The 19,304-nt window shown below is 41.4% G+C and overlaps 1 protein-coding gene across 5 annotated transcripts in view; it reads left to right on the top strand.

Annotated features, from left to right (window-relative positions):
• Positions 1-19,304, top strand: part of MCF2 (MCF.2 cell line derived transforming sequence) — an 81,873-nt gene that overhangs the window by 42,909 nt on the left and 19,660 nt on the right. For all 5 annotated transcript variants that reach the window (XM_053891663.1, XM_053891662.1, XM_019421533.2 and 2 more), the window contains 8 exons: positions 2,689-2,777; positions 4,754-4,820; positions 5,458-5,573; positions 5,700-5,769; positions 7,330-7,422; positions 12,009-12,101; positions 13,403-13,528; positions 14,098-14,319. In XM_053891663.1, the coding sequence (XP_053747638.1) occupies positions 2,689-2,777; positions 4,754-4,820; positions 5,458-5,573; positions 5,700-5,769; positions 7,330-7,422; positions 12,009-12,101; positions 13,403-13,528; positions 14,098-14,319 (876 nt within the window). The remainder of the gene's footprint in view (positions 1-2,688; positions 2,778-4,753; positions 4,821-5,457; positions 5,574-5,699; positions 5,770-7,329; positions 7,423-12,008; positions 12,102-13,402; positions 13,529-14,097; positions 14,320-19,304) is intronic.

The following is a 19,304-nucleotide window of genomic DNA, read 5'->3' as shown; positions in this document are numbered from 1 at the left end:
TTAACATTCCTCTATGTGGATCTTTTTATTTGCATGTCTCAGGGAATAAATAGGAGGCTGTGGCTCTGTACATTTTCTTGGTGAGATTTCTAGCTGGTGGACCCAGTTCCAGAAGGCACACCTTCTTCCAATTCTAGCCATTTTGCACAATCCTTAGGCATTTAAAGGTATAAAGTTACGTTTCAAAACTTTCCAGCCTTGGAACAGAAACCTGTTAGGAGTAAATGATGCTTACCTATCTGATGAGTGACGTACATGGTATTTTCAGTCTTAGTGTATGAAAATGGTAACAGTTAATACATTCAGATAGAGTAAATCAGACCATAGTCTTGAAGAGGGAGCATAATGGTGACACATCACAGGCTTGACTCTTTCATCGCTTACCAGGTATGTGACCTTGGCCCTGTTGCTATAGCTCTGAGGCTCAGTTTTCCCATATGTAAAATGAGGATAAGTGTGCCGTAGCTTGGTAAATTGCTGGGGGCGGGGAATGGATACAATATATGCACAATAGATAGGAATATATAGGAAGTAGTCGATACATGTTTGTTCCTTTCCACATGGATTTGTCATATTTTGTGGAAATGCTTTTTAGCCGCTAGATCTTGTACTTCATTTTTGGGTTCTAGTGCTACGTTTACGTGGAGTTCAGAGATTTTTGCAAGCTCAAAAGTCCCGTACAGCCAGCATCCCTGGAAGATACTTCTAATGCTTCTGAAGAACAAATAACCATCCCAGAGCTCCTGTAGTTGACTCACTGGGCCAGTCCAAGGACTGTAGAGTCTTTTTTTTTTTTTTTTTAATTTGAAACTAACATTACTTTTATTGATTTTTTTAATAAGAAGCTTATTGTCAAATCGGTCTCCATACAACACCCAGTGCTCATCCCCACAGGTGCCCTCCTCCATGCCCATCACCCACTTTCCCCTTCCTCCCAGCCCCCATCAACCCTCAGTTTATTCTCAGTTTCTGTGGTTTGCCTCCCTCCCTCTCTAATGGTTTTTTTTTTTTCCCTTCCCCTCGCCCATGGTCTCCTGTTAGGTTTCTCAGGATCCACATAAGAGTGAAAACATATGGTATCTGTCTTTCTCTGTATGGCTTATATCACTTAGTGTAACACTCTCCAGTCCCATCCACATCGCTACAAAAGCCAGATTTCATTCTTTCTCATTGCCACGTAGTATTCCATTGTGTATATAAACCACAATTTCTTTATCCATTCATCAGGTGATGGACATTTAGGCTCTTTCCCTAATTTGGCTATTGTTGAAAGTGCTGCTATAAACATTGGGGTACAAGTGCCCCTCTGCATCAGCACTCCTGGATCCCTTGTGTAAATTCCTAGCAGTGCTATTGCTGGGTCGTAGGGTAGATCTGTTTTTAATTTTTTGAGGAGCCTCCACACTGTTTTCCAGAGTGGCTGCCCCAGTTTGCACTCCCACCAACAGGGCAAGAGGGTTCCCGTTTCTCCACATCCTCGCCAGCATCTAGAGTCTCCTGATGTGTTCATTTTAGCCACTCTGACTGGCGTGAGGTGGTATCTCAGTGTGGTTTTGATTTGTATTTCCCTGATGAGGAGCGACGTAGAGCATCTTTTCATGTGCCTGTTGGCCATCGGGATGTCTTTAGAGAAGTGTCTATTCATGTCTTCTGCCCATCTCTTCACTGGATTATTTGTTTTTCGGGTGTGGAGTTTGGTGAGCTCTTGATAGATTTTGGATACTAGCCCTTTATCCGATATGTCATTTGCAAATATCTTTTCCCATTCCGTCGGTTGCCTTTTAGTTTTGTTGATTGTTTCCTTTGCTGTGCAGAAGCTTTTTATCTTCATGAGGTCCCAGTAGTTCATTTTTGCTTTTAATTCCCTTGCCTTTAGAGATGTGTCAAGTAAGAAATTGCTGTGGCTGAGGTCAGAGAGGTTTTTTCCTGCTTTCTCCTCTAGGGTTTTGATGGTTTCCTGTCTCCCATTCAGGTCCTTCGTCCATTTTGAGTTTATTTTTGTGAATGGTGGAAGACAGTGGTCTAGTCTCATTCTTCTGCATGTTGCTGTCCAGTTCTCCCAGCACCATTTGTTAAAGAGACTGTCTTTTTTTCCATCGGATATTCTTCAAGGACTGTAGAATCTTCGAAATAAGATCGTGGTTTAGGATCAGAGAAATCACCTGTAGCAAAAGCTGACATGTGGCAGAGAGCAGAGGCAGAAATAAACAAGTTACGGCCATTTTAAGAAAGAATAGTTACCCACGTGTTATTAGCCCCAGAGTGTTAACCCTTGGATTTTATCACATCATTCATGTTCCTGATGATACCTCTGGATCATTGGAAAGAGAGTCAATGATGTTGTGTTTAAAGGACTCCAGGATTCATGTCATATTTCCTAGAAAGGCTTCCATTAAAAATCATTAAGGTTAAAAAGCTGGGTTTTTTCTTCAGTAGATAAACGAGTTATCTGGAAATTCAACGTTTTATACATTAACCTCACTTCCCCGAAGTGCCAAATAAAACGTTATTTAATGTGTACAATAAATTCTAATTAGCATTTTAAATCTGAAAAAAAAAATCCTAGTGTTATTTTTCAAGTTATGTACACACTTAGGACCTAGAGAAAACTTAGTTTGAACTAGATTTCCTTCAAGAGGAACTATACGTACATAGATGCTAATTTAAGTCTCATTTTCATCATTTCAGATCGAAGTGGTGCATGATTGTCGGGAGCAGAGAAATTCTGGTCAATCCTCCAGTCTGGACAATGACAATAGCTTGGATATTTTACAGAAGTATCGTTTCTTTATTGACATACACTTCTATACACATCTACCAGTAGGAATCTCTGATTCAGTGGTCAAGGCGAATGTGCTCTGTTTGTGTGACTTGAAAATTAGCCAGAGTTTTCTAGATTCTTCATCTCCTCTATTGTAAAAGAGATGACAGGGAATGGGACAGTCGCTGTTTCAAAAACTACAAGGATTATTTAGACATACAGTGTTATTTTAGAGATGTTAAAAATAGCGTGCTCACTTTTATAACGTTACTATTTTAGACATAAGAATATTCACCTTTCGGGGGGGTGCCTGGGCGGCTCAGTGGGTTGGAGCATCCGACTTTGGCTCAGATCACGATCTCGCGGTTTGTGAGTTCGAGCCCCGCATCGGGCTCTGTGCAGACAGCTTAGAGCCTGGAGCCTGCTTCTGATTCCGTGTCTCGCCCTCTCTGTGCCCCTCCCCGCCTTGTGCTCTGTCTCTCTCTCTCTCTCTCTCTCTCTCTCTCTCTCAAAAATAAATAAACGTTAAAAAAATTAAAAGAAGAAGATTCACCTTTAACATTTTATATCCTAGAGTTGTGTGGCGATACATATTCAGATAAATAATGTTAATGCTTATAAATGTAAAAATAAAAGAAAGGCAAAGGTAGAAGTTAAATGTGTTACCTGTATTGGAGAGTGAGGAAATGAATTTTATTTATTATTTATTTTTTATTTTGTTAACGTTTATTTATTTTTGAGAGAGAAAGTGAGAGAGAGAGACAAAGCATGAGCGGAGGAGGAGCAGTGAGAGAGGGAGACACAGATTCTGAAGCAGGCTCCGGGCTCTGAGCTGTCTGTACAGAGCCCGATGCGGGGCTTGAACTCCCGGACCAGGAGGTCATGACCTGAGCTGAAGTTGGACGCTCAACCAACTGAGCCACCCAGGGGCCCCAGGAAATGGATTTTAAATATGGTATTGAGTTGCCTGAGTGGCTCAGTCAGTTGAGCGTCCAGCTCTTAATTTCGGCTCAGGTCATGATCCCAGGGTTTTGGGGTCAAGCCCTGTGTTGGACTCCTTGCTGAGCGTAGAGCCTGCTTAGGATTCTCTGTCTGTCTGTCTGTCTGTCTCTCTCCCTCTCCCTCTCTTAAAAAAAAAAAGTGTCAATTAGAAATCACATTGGAAGAAGAATGTATTTTATTTTAAAGAGATCAAAATTACTAAGGTTTAAATATGATCTACATTTAGGAAAACCAGTAAAATAAATCCATTTCAGGTCTTGGAAAATTTCAGAACATTACTGGGAAAGGGGAAAATCGGGCATTAAATGTTAATATCATTATGTTTTTGGAGAGGGAGAAAGAGAAACTGTCTTTTTTCCTACCCCCCACAACAAAATAAACCAAAGTTTTAGGAATAGATTTTTGAATTTTTAATAAATTGACTCTTAAGCTTAGTGAGATAGAAATAAAGTGGGCTTTTTTTTTCATTTTGAAAAATAAGTCCTGAGTCCCCTTTCCTTTGTTTTAAATATATTTTATTTTTATTTTTTAATTTTTTTAATGTTTATTTATTTGGGCGGGGGAGAGAGAGAGAGAGAGAGAGAGAGAGAGATAGAGAGATAGAGATGGACGGATGGGCAGAGAGAGACGGAGACTATCCGAAGCAGGCTCCAGGCTCCAGGCTCCAGGCTCCGAACGGTCAGCACCGAGCCCGATGCGGGGCTCGAACTCCCGAACTATGAGATCATTACTTGAGCTGAAGTTGGAAGCTTAACCAACTGAGCCACCCGGGTGCCCGCCCCTGTTTTCAATATATTTTAAAGCGTCTTGTGGGTGATATTTATTCTAGAGACTGTATGATTCACTCCATATTTTGATGATAAAGCCAAAACCATTGGTAGTTCCTAGGTGTTAACAATTTTTACCTTAGACAATTTATGATGATAACGATTGAAAGATTATAATTCCAAGGCAACAAAATAACTGATAAATATTGTCTTTTCGCTTTAGCCACGTCCTAAATGAGCTGATACAGACAGAGAGGGTCTATGTTCGCGAGCTGTTTACTGTTTTGTTGGTAAGTGACTCAAATTCTATTTTCGCACCTTTGCCCCAGTGCTCTCCCTGCTACGTTCATTAGGAAGTACTGAGGACAGTCTTCTCTGTCCCTTTCCTTCCTTGTCACATGCCAGCAGTAGGTGTTTCTCCCATTGTTTGAGGCTGCCCATGCGTTAAATGTGCGTATTCGGGTTCTCCCTCAGTAGTGAGAATTGTGCTGTGTAGAAATGGTGCTGGAAAGAGTTAAAGGTAAAAGAAAACCATTCATTTGATACACATGTCATAATATTAATTTGGTCTAAAAACCCACACACTTACTGGCAGCTTAAGGAGAGGTTAATGACCTGTAATACAGTTTTTCCTGCTTGATTTCTAGTTTGTTTCCTATACCATCAGCTACCCTGAAGGCCAAGAGAGTCACTTTGTTCTACGCGCTGAGCGGGCAACGATGATTTCCTTGTCTGGCTTTCTGAGAACAACAGTTTTTTGTAAATGGGTAACTTCGGGTACTGGAAGATTTGATTGTTGGAATTACAAACAGCTTTCACCCAGGAGTCCTGCCGTACACATTTCTGCTGTAGCTATACCCTTTGGTGGCCCAACCGAGTGTTAACGTGAACGTGTTTTAAATGAACAAATGTATTTATTTTGGGTAGGGCTACAGAGCGGAGATGGATAATCCTGAGATGTTTGATCTTATGCCACCTCTCCTGAGAAATAAAAAGGATGTCCTCTTTGGAAATATGGCAGAAATCTATGAATTCCATAACGAGTATGTAATTGCCGAATTGAATGTTTCTTTTGCATCGTATTATTTAAAGGGCTGTTGACTAATTTACTGTATTTGATGTAAAATTATATCGTGGTTTTTTTTTTTTTTTCTCTGACATTTTCACAGCATTTTCTTGAGCAGTCTGGAAAATTGCATTGACGCTCCAGAGAGAGTGGGACCTTGTTTCCTCGAAAGGGTTTGTTAATTATTATTTAAAAATATATAAATATGGGCCACTAAAATAGCAGCTCGTTGTATAGAGACCGGATTTGTATAGGTATTGTTTTTTATGTCTTTATGTTTTGGGAGGAGACCCATCACTCCAGCAAGTATTTAATGGTAAACCCAGTTTTGTTACAGAGACTGATGGAATCAGACGCTTCAATGGCTCAGCTTGTGCCCACTGACCTCTGGGTGATCCCAGGAGTCCAGGGACCAGCCTGGCTATGAAGATGTGAGAGTAGGAATCATCTTAGCTCAACCATTCTTGGATTGGTTAATTTTTAGCCTAAGAGATGCCTTGGTATTCCCCTCTAATGCACGTAAAGTCTTAGAATCAAACGTAGTCTGGCTTTCAGACACCAGGGCATCTATCATGGGGACTTTGCAAAACAGAGGGCTGTCTGTTCTTTTTATTCTATGAGATCATTCAGGGAGGCTCATTTCTCCACATCCCAAGAGAATACTTAGCACAATGGACTTCCCAAGCTTTGTAATCATACTCTCCTCCATTAGAATTTTCCTTAGAATATTCTCTGCTTATCTACTTATCTACTTCCTCCTCTTCCTGAAAAATCAGTTCCATCTTGATTTGAGAGTCAATTTGATAATGGTGATCATTGAAAGCTTCCAAAGAGATGTCTTATCGCAGAAAGCGTTAATGGACTCAGAATATGATATGGTTAAGAAAAAACTGTTTGTCCTTACCTTTCTCAATATATTCGGACTTTAAACATATTTAAGTGGTAGCCAGATTCTTCCCTGACTTCCCTAAGCAACACCAGTCTTTTTCCTTCGGGCTCATATAGTACTTAATGTCTGTGCTGCTCGTTGGAGATTTTATATTTGACCAAGACTATATTCACAGAGAAGAACAGGGGGAAAATCATTGTATACAGTGTGAGTTGTGCTGTATCGGGAATATACGAAAGATCCTGTAAGAGCCAAGAAGAGGGGCATCTGACATAGATTGGAGGTATAAAGGATGGCTTTCCAGAAGAGATGACTCATGAGGTGGGAGTTAGAGAGTGACTAGGAGGTAGCCCATTAGATGGGGGTCCAGGAAAGATGATTCCAGGGGGAGAGAATAGCATGGTCACACACCCAGCGGGGTCATGGTACAATGATGATATCCCAGTGACAAGCCAAGGGACTTGGAAGTTAGCCACAAGTTCATTCACTAGGGAACTGAGAGGCTGGTGGCATGGAGACGGCGTGTTCCTTGGTACCCTCTTGGCTTACAGCTGTGAACAAATTCATCTATTTGTATAGTTCAGTCGGAGAAGGCTTTTCCCTAGCTCTCCAACTTGGTAAGTGGAGGTGGTGAAATTCCTGAGATAATTATGTGTTCCTCTGCTCAGTCTGGTGGGCATGTTTTTCTTGGATTCCAGAGAGGGATCCTGACTTACTGCCAGTGTGGCAGGCCCTTTAGGCCACGTGTAATGCTTGGCTCTACTCATTCTAGCTCAGCCTTTCTTGATAAGAACAGTACATGTTCACAGGTTGATAATACGTTTGAATGTGCTTTTTATCACAGAAAGATGATTTTCAGATGTATGCAAAATACTGTCAGAATAAACCCAGATCAGAGGCAATTTGGAAGAAGTATTCAGAATGCGCCTTTTTCCAGGTATAGTAATTATTCAGGTATTGGATATACTCTTTCCGGAAGACACTGGGATAGTTCTTATTTATGAATCCATTCCTACTGTGAGTTGTATATAATACAGATAGATCAAAGAACAACTTGACCCTGCCACACAATGTGTACGTGCACACGCGTGCGCACACGCGCACAAATCTGTGTGCTGCTTCCCAGAGGCAACCACTCTCGGTTCTTTCAGCTGCTTCCTTTGATATTTACTTCCATGTTTCCGAATAACATTTATATCGCTACTTTAGCCCTCTTTCACTGCCCCTGCCTCACCACCAGATACATACACATACTTCTTTTCCTCCAAAACATCCAATATGGTTATAAGTTTAGTTATATCGATACAGTGGTAAATTAGTAAGACTAGGTAATTCCTATGTTCAGACGAATCCTCCGGTATAAGATGGTTGCATTTCCATCCCTTTTTTACCCCTGCAATTGTCTTTTTTACTTCCTTAGTTTTTTAGATACTTTTCCCTATTCTACCTACCCATAGACTCTCCGAGTTAAGAGAGTTACATAAATTTCTTCTTAGTACATTTAAACATATTCTTTTTTCTCTGAATTTCATTTTGAATTAATCTCTCCTGGACTTGTTTGATCTGCTCATCAAGGCTCACTAGACCTGTTGCACAGCTGTCAACTTGGGATCTTGTTGAATATAACTTTTGGGATTCTGTTCATGGTCTCTTGCGTAGGCTCTCCTGTTTCCTAGGTGCCATATTTTTTCCTTGTTTCACTCACTTGTTTTGTAGAACATATCCTCCAGCAGTTTTACTGAGAAAGTGTGCCTGGGAGGTAAAAGTTTTGAGAACTTGTATGTCTACTGGGAGGTAAAAGTTTTGAGAACTTGCATGTCTACAAATGTCTTGAGTGTATCTACCCTAACACTTAATTGCTAGCTTGGCTGGGTATAGAAGTCTATACCCAGTAAGTAAAAAATAATTTTCCTCAGAATTTTAAAGGTATTTGCTACACTGTTTTCTGGCTTCCAGTGTTGCTGTTAAGAAATCTGATGCTATTTTTATTTATTTATTTTCTTGAGAGAGAGAGAGAGAGAGCATGCACACACACAAGTGAGCACAAGTGGGCTAGCAGCAGAGGGAGAGGGAGAGAGAGAATCTTAAGTGGGCTCCTTGCCCCATGCAGAGCTCAATCTCATGACTATGATATCATGACCTGAACTGAAATCAAGAGTCAGATGCTTAACCGACTGAGGTATCAGGTGCCCCCCCATTTTGATTTTCCATCCTTTGTGTGTAACCTATTTTTGTCTTCTCTCTGAAAGCTTATGGGAACATATTGTATTTAGAGTTCTGAAATTTCACAAATAGTGCCATGACATTGGCACTATTTTCATCCGTTATGTTAGTCTTGTGGTGATCCCTTTGAATTTGGAACCTCTTGTCCAAATTTACTTGGATTTTTTTCTTTGATTTTCTCTGCACAATTTTTCTATTCTGTCTTTCTGGAATTTTTGTTGTACAGATGTTGGACATTCTCGACCATTCCTCTAATTCTCTGATCTTTTCTTTTTATTTTCTGGCTGTCTTGCTCTAATTTTTGGAATTTGTCTTTCAGTCCTTTTATTGAGAGTTTTGTGTCTGCCATTATATTTTTAATTTTGTAGAGCCTCTACCCTTTTTTGTTCCCTCAATGTTCCTTTCAATAGAACCCTGTTTTCATTTCATGAATTCAGTATCTTCACTTATCTTTATGAGGGTAATAAGAATAGATTTTCCTTTTAAAACTAGTTTTCTTCTCCTTGCATAATTTCTGCTGTCTTCAGATTGCTTTTGTTTTTTCTTTTTCTTCATTTTGTTCCTGTCACTCATATTCGATACTTCCCACAATGTCTGGTGACACTTGTTTGGCCACTTACCTTGAGAGTAAGCACTAGAATACAAAGCTCGCTGGAATTTTCCTGCACATATGTGGATTTATTGACCATGGTCCTCACTATTGAGTGATTTGTGTCAAGGTGTTTCCTTGAGGGGATCCCCACACCTGTATCTTTCTCAGGCTGGTTAGATTCCTAAGTCTACTACCTGGTGAATAAGGACCTGGTTGCCAGTATTCTGGTAGCCAACTTAGGTGAAAACGCTGAGAGTATTTAATTTGGTACATAAATATTCAAGTAATCTCTTTGCTTTCAATATGGTACTCTGTCTTCAACTGGATCAGATATTCCCTAGTTCATAGGCCTTCCATTTTACTTTTTTCAGGTAAACATCCATTCTCCTGCTATGCGATGGGACAGGCATCCACCTAGTTGTGCAAGGTGGCATGGTTCTCTGAGCCTTCTCTCCTTTTTTTTTTTTTTTTTTAACTTTTCTGCTCATTTAATTTTGGGGGTAGCCACTTCATTGAGGTGTAATTAAAATTCCATAAAATTCAGCCTTTTCAAATGTGTAATTAAGTAGTTTTACTATGTCCACAATGTTGGGCAACCATCACTGCAATCAGTTTAAGAACAATTTCATGACTCCAAAAACAAAAAAAAACAAAAAAACCCCACCCATACCTTTTTAGTAATTACTTCCCGTTCCCCGCCCCCCTCCCCCCCCCCCATCCAACAGCCTTCTGTGATCGGTAAGCTACTTTCTGTCTTTCTAGATTTGCCTGTTCTAAACATTTCATATAAATGGAATCATAAAATATGTGATCTTTTGTGTTTTGCTGATTTCATTTGGCATGATGTTTTCAGAGTTCATCCATGTGGTAGCAGATATGAGTTCTTCTTTCCACTATATGGGTATTCCACATTCAATGTACCCATTCATCAGTTGATGGTAATTTGGTTCTTTTCCACCTCTTATGTACAAGTTTTTCTGTGGACATATGTTTTCATTTCTCTTGGCCATGTACCTGGGTATGAAATTTCTGGGTCATTTGGTAACTCTCTCTAGCTTTTTGAAGAACTGTTGGATTGTTTTCCCAAGTTGCTGCACCATTTTCCATCGCGGCCAGCAGTGTGTGATGTCCTGATCACTGCACACTCGCACCAATGTGTGTTAGTGTCTACTTTTTTTTTTTTAAAGGTATAGATTTATTTATTTATTTATTTGCTTTTTTTTTTTAGAGCATGTGCGAGCAGGGGGAGGGGTAGAAGGTGAGAGAGAATCTTAAGGAGACTCCATGCTTGGCCTAGAGCCCAATGCCGGGCTTGATCCCATGAATCTGGGATCATGACCTGAGCCCCAAATCAAGGCTTGGACGCTTAGCTGACTGAGTCACTAAGGCACCCCAGTATCTCGATGTACTTTTTTTTTTTTTTAAGTTTATTGATTTTTGAGAGAGTACGAGCAAGCAGGGGACGGGTAAAGAGAGAATCCCCAGCAGGAGCCGCACTGTCAGTGCACAGCCTGAAGCAGGGCTCAAACCCACGAACTGTGAGATCATGACCTGAGCAGAAATCAGGCGGCGGATGCTTAACCGACTGAGCCACCCGGGTGCCCCTCTACTTACTTCTTAAGCAGACTTTTAACAACCACATTTTTTGAAACCTGACCTTCCTTTCCCCCCTTTCAGAGGTCCTTGATGTCTGTAATTCTGGAGTCTTTGTGGAAGCGGGGAGAAGGTGTTCTATAACATAAACTGACTTGTTCCTTGGCTTTTCCGAAAACTCTGCCAACTTGAGAGTCACGTTTCTCTAGCGTGCACAGTTGTCTAACGTTATCACTTTGGCGTTCAGTTTCCATATTTGGTTGATGTGTTTTTCCTCTCCCATCTTTGTAACTTTGGGTTTTGCCTTGTAAAAATTACTTTTTAATCATTTCAGTTGGGTTTCATGAGTAAGGGGAGCTAAATGGATGTATCGGTCCATCATCTTTAACCATAAGGCGCTAACTGTGTGAATTAGATTGTATGTTGGTTTTTATCTATATTCAGAGGCAGGTCCCAGATCTTACACATATATAGCCTCTCCTACTCTCTCTGTGTTCTGTACTGCTTGCATGTACATTTCATCCAAATCAGCCCCATCTCGCCCTAGTTAGGGACCCTACAATGTTCCCAGGACCCAAAGGCATGACCCTCATATTTATAGTGGCAGCGAGCCAATAATCAGATGAAATATAGCACCAGTTGATGAGGTCTCCATTTTTCTTGTGGTGTTCAAAAAACCTCTCCTCATACCCAGTTTGATTTATATTCAGCACAACCTGTTTCTTTTCTTGGCCTTGACCTGTGCAGCTGAGCCCTTTAAAAATTTTCTTACGTACGTTTTTTAGTCATGTTTCATGTTTAATCATGTTCATCTATGGTCATTCATTGCTTTCTCATCTTTTAGGCATTCCACATCAATGCAAATTTTAGGTAAAAACTTATTAGTATTTGAAATCTTGGCATTTTATACCTCTCAAATCCTTAAGGCAACATTTACAGTGGTTTTTTTACGTATACCGCTGCTTATAATTTCCACACCATATGTAACAGTGGTTTTCCTGGTAAATTTCCCTTGAGATGTAAGAAACCTGCATGCATTGGGTCTAATCAGTGAATGCTTGGTATTTTCATGGGTGCATGTCTTAAATTCATTGATAATTATATTTTAATGACAGGAATGTCAAAGAAAATTAAAACACAGGCTTGGTCTGGATTCCTATTTGCTCAAACCCGTGCAACGAATCACTAAGTATCAGTTACTGTTAAAGGTAATTACATAAAGCCTTTCTTTCTTTCTTTCTTTCTTTCTTTCTTTCTTTCTTTCTTTCTTTCTTTCTTTCTTTCCTTCCTTCCTTCCTTCCTTCCTTCCTTCCTTCCTTCCTTCTGTGGGTCAAATGTATCAAAGCCATTAAAAAGGAAGCAGGTGACTAGGAAGCACCAGGAATAGGTAGGCTCAGGGCCTGGGTTCACTGTGGCCCTTAAAGTGCCTGGCGCATAGATATAATCTGAGGCTGTCTGGAGTCTTTATAGCGAGTTAATTATCCATACCAGTTACGTTGATGTATGTGTAATGCCGAACTTTTACTATTTAAAAACAGTTTTTTTAATGTTTATTTATTTGAGAGAGAGAGAGAAAGAGACAGACAGAGCATGAGCGGGGGAGGGGCAGAGAGAGAGGGAGACAAAAAATGTGAAGCAGGCTCCAGGCTCTCAACTGTCAGCCCAGAGCCCCATGTGGGGCTTAAACCCATGAACTCTGAGATCATGACCCAAGCCGAGATCAAGGGTTGGATACTTAACTGACTGAGCCATCCAGGTGCCCCTAATGTTTATTTTCGAGACAGAGAGAGCGCGAGCGACCACAAGAGCAAGCGAGCAGGGGAGAGGCAGAGAGAGAGAGGGAGACAGAATCCGAAGCAGGCTCCAGGCTCTGAGCTGTCGGCACAGAGCCCGACGCGGGGCTCGAACTCACGGACCGTGAGATCATGACCTGAGCCCAAGTCGGACACTTAACTGACTGAGCCACCCAGGCGCCCCAATCTTTTTACCATGGTTGAGAAGAACTAAACACACATTTCGTAGAGTTTGAGACAGTATTTCATAGTAGCCTTCTTGATGAAAATTGGAGGAGGCTCACCCCTCGTGTCATGTTGAAATTCAGGTTACAAAAATGTTAAGTGTAAGCACCGAGCTTATTTGACAGTATGTTTTCACGGTGTTCTGTGGTCTAGGCAAAATGAATAAGACAAATTGTTGTATGTCGAAGGCCAGAAAAGTGTGATTACTTTAAACATAAATCTCTAGTGGGTCCTAATAGCTGTTTTTCTGCAGCTTCAAGAGCAGTGAGTGCCCTTTACTCGATGCCGTTTAGTCACTATTCCATTTCTTCCCAAATTTTGACACGGTTTTTAAAATATAGTACTCATGGGACGGATAGCAAATGAAAGGTATTACTCACAAAATGACATTATCTGTGGACTCCTCCTTGAAAGCATGTTAGCCAGAAATGTATTCATTTTCTCCCGCTATTAATATGTGCCCAATATTAATTTTTGACTTCTAATCACAGGAGCTGCTGAAATATAGCAACGGCTGCCAAGGGATTGAACAATTAAAGGAGGCTCTGGACACGATGCTGGATTTACTGAAGTCAGTTAATGACTCCATGCATCAGATCGCAATAAATGGCTATATTGTAAGTAAATTGTAACGATTGTCGCAGTTTTGTGGGTAAGCGAGTTAAGATCTCTTTCTTCGTCGCCACCCGGAACCAGCTGAGAAATAAAAAAGAGCCGAAGAATGGGAGATCTTGTTTGAAGGAATGTTTCGGTCTTCTAAGGAGATGTATTGCCCCGGAACTGCTGCTCGCATAGTCCCAGATAGATACGGAAGAAAAAAAATCAAGTCTTTAGACTTAGCTCTGCCTAGTGGGGATCCCTGGACCGGTAGATGTCAGTCGCCAATCAGGATTGAGGAGAAGATGGGCGGGGGGTGGGGTGGGGGGTGGGCCTACCCCGAATACATCCACATGGAAACAGGAAGCCAGGGAAAAGGAGCTTTCTTCTGTCTCTTGTCCCCGCCCTAATTATGTACCCGTGTGACACATGGCGTGTTTTCATGTAAAGTTGTGATGAATGACGTTTTAAAGACCGTGCAGATTGTGTTGCAGGAATTTAGTAGCTCAAGCTACACGGTACAACGTTGATGTCAGAGGCCCGAAGGTAGCTCCACCTTGTACTGATGAGTGTTGATTTTCCTTCATAGGGAAACTTAAATGAACTGGGCAAGATGGTAATGCAGGGAGCATTCAGTGTTTGGACTGGACACAAGAAAGGTGCTACAAAAATGAAGGATTTTGCTAGATTCAAACCAATGCAGCGGCATCTGTTCTTGTACGAGAAAGCCATTGTCTTTTGTAAGAGGCGCGTTGAAAGCGGAGAAGGGTCTGATAGATACCCATCGTACAGCTTTAAGCACTGTTTGAAAGTAAGACAATTTAAATTGTGTAACGTAATGTTATTTCATATGTAAAAAAGCTTGTGCACCTTTTCAAGTGAAATGAGTGGGTTTTATACATGCATATCCCTTTATTTATTTATCTACTTATTTATTGATTGATTGATTGTTTTTTATTTGAGCGTGAATGCGAGCAGGGGAGGGGAACAGAGAGACAGAGACAGGGAGAGGGAGAGAGAATCTCAAGCAGGCTCCCACGCTCACCGTGGAGCCCAACATGGGGCTTGATCCCGCAACCCTGGGATCATGACCCGAGCCAAAATCAAGAGTCAGACGCTCGACCAAGTGAGCTACCCCAGGTGTCCCTCACATCCCCTTTTTTCAAATGAAATCTTTCTATTGAGGCATTATTGACGTATAACGTTATATCGGCTTCGGGTGTAAAACACAATGATGTGATATTTGTGTGTGTTGCAAAATGATCGCGATAAGCCTAGGTAACATCCATTACCACACCGTTGTAAGTTTTTTCTTACGGTAAGAACTTTTAACATCTTCTGTCTTAGCAACTTTCACGTGTGCAATAGAGTATTATTAACCACAGTCACCAGGCTGTACGTGACATCTCTAGGACTTACTTATTTTCTGACTAGCAACTTGTACCCTTGAACTCCCTTTGCCCGTTTTGTCCTCCCCCAACCCTCAAAATCTTCAGTAGAGGTCTTTTTTTTTTGTTTCTAATGTTTACTTATTTTTGAGGCAGAGAGAGAGAGAGAGAGCGCAAGCGAGCATGAGCGGAGGAGGGGCAAGAGAGAGAGAGAGGGACACAGAATTTGAAGCAGGCTCCAGGCTCTGAGCTGTCAGCACCGTCTTAGTCGGTCACGTAACTGAGCCACCCAGGCGCCCCTCAAGTTTTAAATTGTACAAGCAGGGGCGCCTGGCTGGCTCAGACGGTGGAGCATGTGACTCTTGACCTCGGGGTTGTACGTTCGAGCCCCACGTTGGGTGTAGAGATTACTTAAAAATAAAATCTCAAAAAAATTGTAGAGGCAATATAACATGGAGAAAACTATTGCCTCGCCTCCCCAACCACCCTGACTTGAGTCATTTTTTATGAGCATGTTCTTTCCTCGTTGTCAGCCATTTGAAAATTGACGACGTTTTCAGCAGCAGGGACAGAGGATAAGCGATGTGTCCCGAGGTGTTTTGTGTCTGGAGTCTCCCAGATAAGCAGGCCCTGCTTTTGATTCTCCCCACAAGGCCGACAGTCCCAGGCTGTTGGTAACAAGGTTCCTACCCAGAGTTACGACCCGATTCGGGCCTCTTCCTACTGTCGAGTTTCCCCTGCTTTGCTCTGAACCCTCAGCAGCGCCACAAGTTTCCTTAACTCCGGCTGCTTTTACAGCAAATGCACCGAGTTGCCCTTTTGACATCAGCAGCCCGCCTCCACGTCCCCCAGATCTCCGTTGTTCTTTTATGTCTCCAACAAACATCGATCGAGCACCAAGATTTTATGGTTGACCTCAGCCAGGGTTTAGATCTCTTGCTGTCTCTGTGCCTATTTCTGGGGATGAGACTCTCTCCATAGGCGTGTTGGACCCAAATGCATTTGGTTAGCTTTTTATTTGTAGAGTGACCTAGCCAGTACCTAATGTTGTATTTCTGATTTGTATCGATTTTTTTTTTTAACTTGAATTTGTCACTGTGGTGGGCAACAGAATGTTTCTGAAGTACATTAGAGTGAGGAGGGACTGGTATTCGGGAACCAAGTCATGAGAATTCAAACTATAATGGTTACCATGGAAACAGGGTCGGCTAGATGCAAGAAACATTTCAGTGGAAGGAGACCGACGGGCTTGGTGACTTACTAGATACAGGAAAGAAATAATACCTGCCATTTGAAGGGAAAAAAAAAATCAGTCTCCTTTTTCTTTGGTTTCCCGATAATGTCTAATATTTTTAATAAAAAAGATTATTCAGTGCTGCCTGCAAAGATTTAGGCCAGGAGTACCAGGAAAATGGTGATCGCACTGACAGACAAAGATGGAAATTGGGCTAGTTCCTTTTTCTTTCTTTCTTTCTTTCTTTCTTTCTTTCTTTCTTTCTTTCTTTCTTTCTTTCTTTTAATGTCTGTTTATTTATTTGGAGAGAGAGAGAGAGAAAGCACAAATCGGGGAGGGGCAGGGAGAGAGAGAGAGTCGCAAGCAGGCTCCGCACTGTCAGCACAGAGCCCGGCGTGGGGCTCAAACCTACGAACTGAGATCGTGACCTGAAGCAAAGCCAGACTCTTAACTGACTGAGCCACCCAGGCGCCCCGAGTTTGGCTGTTTCCTAAGCCTCAGTCTGTTTACTTCTTCTTGCTTTCCTATTGTGAGATTCTGGGATTAAATCATCGCTAGCAGTACTAGTCGGTGTGTGACGTAACGATTGGGGTTCACGGACCGTTGTCTTGAGTTCATCCTATCAAGCTAGAATCCCGTGGCCTAACAATCGCATGCTATATTTTAAGCCGGCCACTTCTGTACAAAGGAAAGGCCCTCAGGTCACAGCCAGACGGAGAGGTTCGAGTTCTTCAGATTCCTCAGTTCCTGCATTTATTATCATCACCTAATTTTTTTTTTTAATTTAATAACCCTGCATGGAGTGCTTACTATTTGCTAGAAGCTGATCTAAGTGTTTATAAATGGCACTGTTAACTCATTGAACCCAGATGGCAACTTTAGATGAAGTAGGAACTATGATGAGCCCCATTTTGAAGGTGGGAAAGCCAAGTTCCAGAGAGGCGACTGATTTGGTTAAGGGCACATAGCTAGTAAGCCGCGCAGCACGGGTTCAAACCCAGGTAGATGGTTCCAGAGTCCATGCTGTTAATCACCGCACCATGCTGGAAGGCCTTGTTTTTTTGTTCGTTCATTCTTTCATTCCTTCCTTTGTTCCCTATTCTCCACACTTAATTTCCTCTCTACTCCTGTAGCAACCATTCTCATTTATTTGATGTATATCCTTCAGTTTGCGTGTTTTTGTTAAATGTGTGTTGATGTTCTGTGCGCATCTAGTTTAATTTGCATAAATTGTAATCCGTTATAATTCTCTTTTTTCTTTCTTCTTCTTTTTGGTCTCAGAAACTGTTTTTAAGATACAGCCATGTTGGGGCGCCTGGGCGGCTCAGTCGGTTGGGTGTCCGACTTTGGCTCAGGTCATGATCTCACGGTTCGTGGGTTCGAGCCCCGCATCAGGCTCTGTGCTGACAGCTCGGAGCCTGGAGCCTGCTTCGGATTCTGTGTCCCTCCTCTCTCTCTGACCCTCCCCCATTCATGCTCTGTCTCTCTCTGTCTCAAAAATAAATAAACATTAAAAAAAAAAAAAAAGATACAGCCATGTTACCGTTTTATACCCAGTATCTTTCTTGTACCTGCCTCATAGCACTTACATTTTAGCTACATTTTTTGTTAATGTGATTCAAGATCAATTTTTTTAATGTTTATTTTATTGAGGTACCTGGGTGGTTCAGTCAGTTCAGTGTCCGACTTCAGCTCAGGGCGTGATCTCACGGTTTGTGAGTTCGAGCCCCACGTCGGGCTGTCTGCTGTCAGCACAGAGCCCGCTTTGGATTATCTGTCCTCCTCTCTCTGCCTCTCCTCTGCTTGTGCACACACACACACACACACACACACACACACACTCTCTCTCTCTCTCTCTCAAAAGTAAATAAACATTAAAAAATAAAATAATTTTTTTAAAAACAAATGTCTGTCTTATTTAATTTTGAGAGACAGAGCGCGAGTGAGTCAGGGACAGAAAGAGATGGAGAGAGAGAATCCCGAGCACGCTCCAGGCTCACTGCAGAGCCCCACGCGGGGCTCGATCCTGCTACCGTGAGATCGCAATCTGAGCCGATATCAAGAATCGGATGGTTAACTAACTGAGCCACCCAGATGGCCCTCAATATTTTAAATTATACTAACCCAAGAAGTAAATACATTCTATTCCGTAAATATAAATGTCTTCAGCTTGGTAGTTGTTGGTGATCATTGCCGAGTTCTTGACCCACTGGATGACTTTTAACAATGTAAAGATTTGACATCTTTACGTTACCTTGATGACAAAAAATTAGGTTACAAGTTGGAGCCCTCACTACTTGACATACTGAGATGTCTTCAGATAAAATGCTTTATAATAAAGGATTTATGTTCATAGCTACCAGGAATATGAATGCAAACATAATAGATACAGCAGAGACCACAATTCGGATGTAACTATAGAATCAGGCTTGTTATTATATATAATATGTACTATAGAGTACTATATAACTATATGCATATAGTTAGACCTTTAACTGCCTCTAGATTCTAAAACTGAGTAAATTTCACGGTATAGTAAACACTTCATGGTATCGTAACATTTAATAACATCTGACAACCTTTCAGTAAAACCTTTGCATTCCAGTAGATCATTTGTAAGTGAATTGTTTGGAACTCAGAACAAGATTGTCTGCTCGACATCATGGTTAGATTACCAGGGCAAATCAAAAAAAGCTCCTTTAATCTATAATGCTACGTATGCTATACGTATGAAGTGAAAAATAACAAAACTACTGTAATTCAAACAAGGGTAAGTTTACAAAGCAAACTCATACTTTAAAAAGCTCATTATACGATCTAAGCATTTAATGCATGCTATTTAATCCTTTAATCTACCCTGTGAAGAAGGTATTCTTTCCGTTTTAGAGTTGAGGAAACTGCCATTCAGAAAGGTTAAGCAACTTCCATCAGAACACATAGCTCTTAATAATACGAGATGAAATTCCAACCCGGGCCTCTCAGACTCCAAAGCCCAGGTGTGATCCATCTTGAGCGATTAAAAGTATGTGTTGAAATGCAATCAATTTAAATAGGGATTGAACATGAGGTTATTATTTATCTTAAATCCTGATGTTTCAGCCAAAGTACGTTTAGTTGGGGCGGTTGAGTAGGAATACGAAGATATTTTTGGAGGGGTGCCTGGGTGGCATCCAA

The sequence above is a fragment of the Panthera pardus genome, unplaced genomic scaffold (genome assembly GCF_024362965.1).
Source record: "Panthera pardus isolate Hobbes unplaced genomic scaffold, ASM2436296v1 HiC_scaffold_27, whole genome shotgun sequence".
Classification (NCBI taxonomy): Eukaryota; Metazoa; Chordata; class Mammalia; order Carnivora; family Felidae; genus Panthera; species Panthera pardus.
The sequence above is the reverse complement of the archived record's forward strand: the minus strand, read 5'-3'. Positions and strand labels throughout refer to the sequence as shown.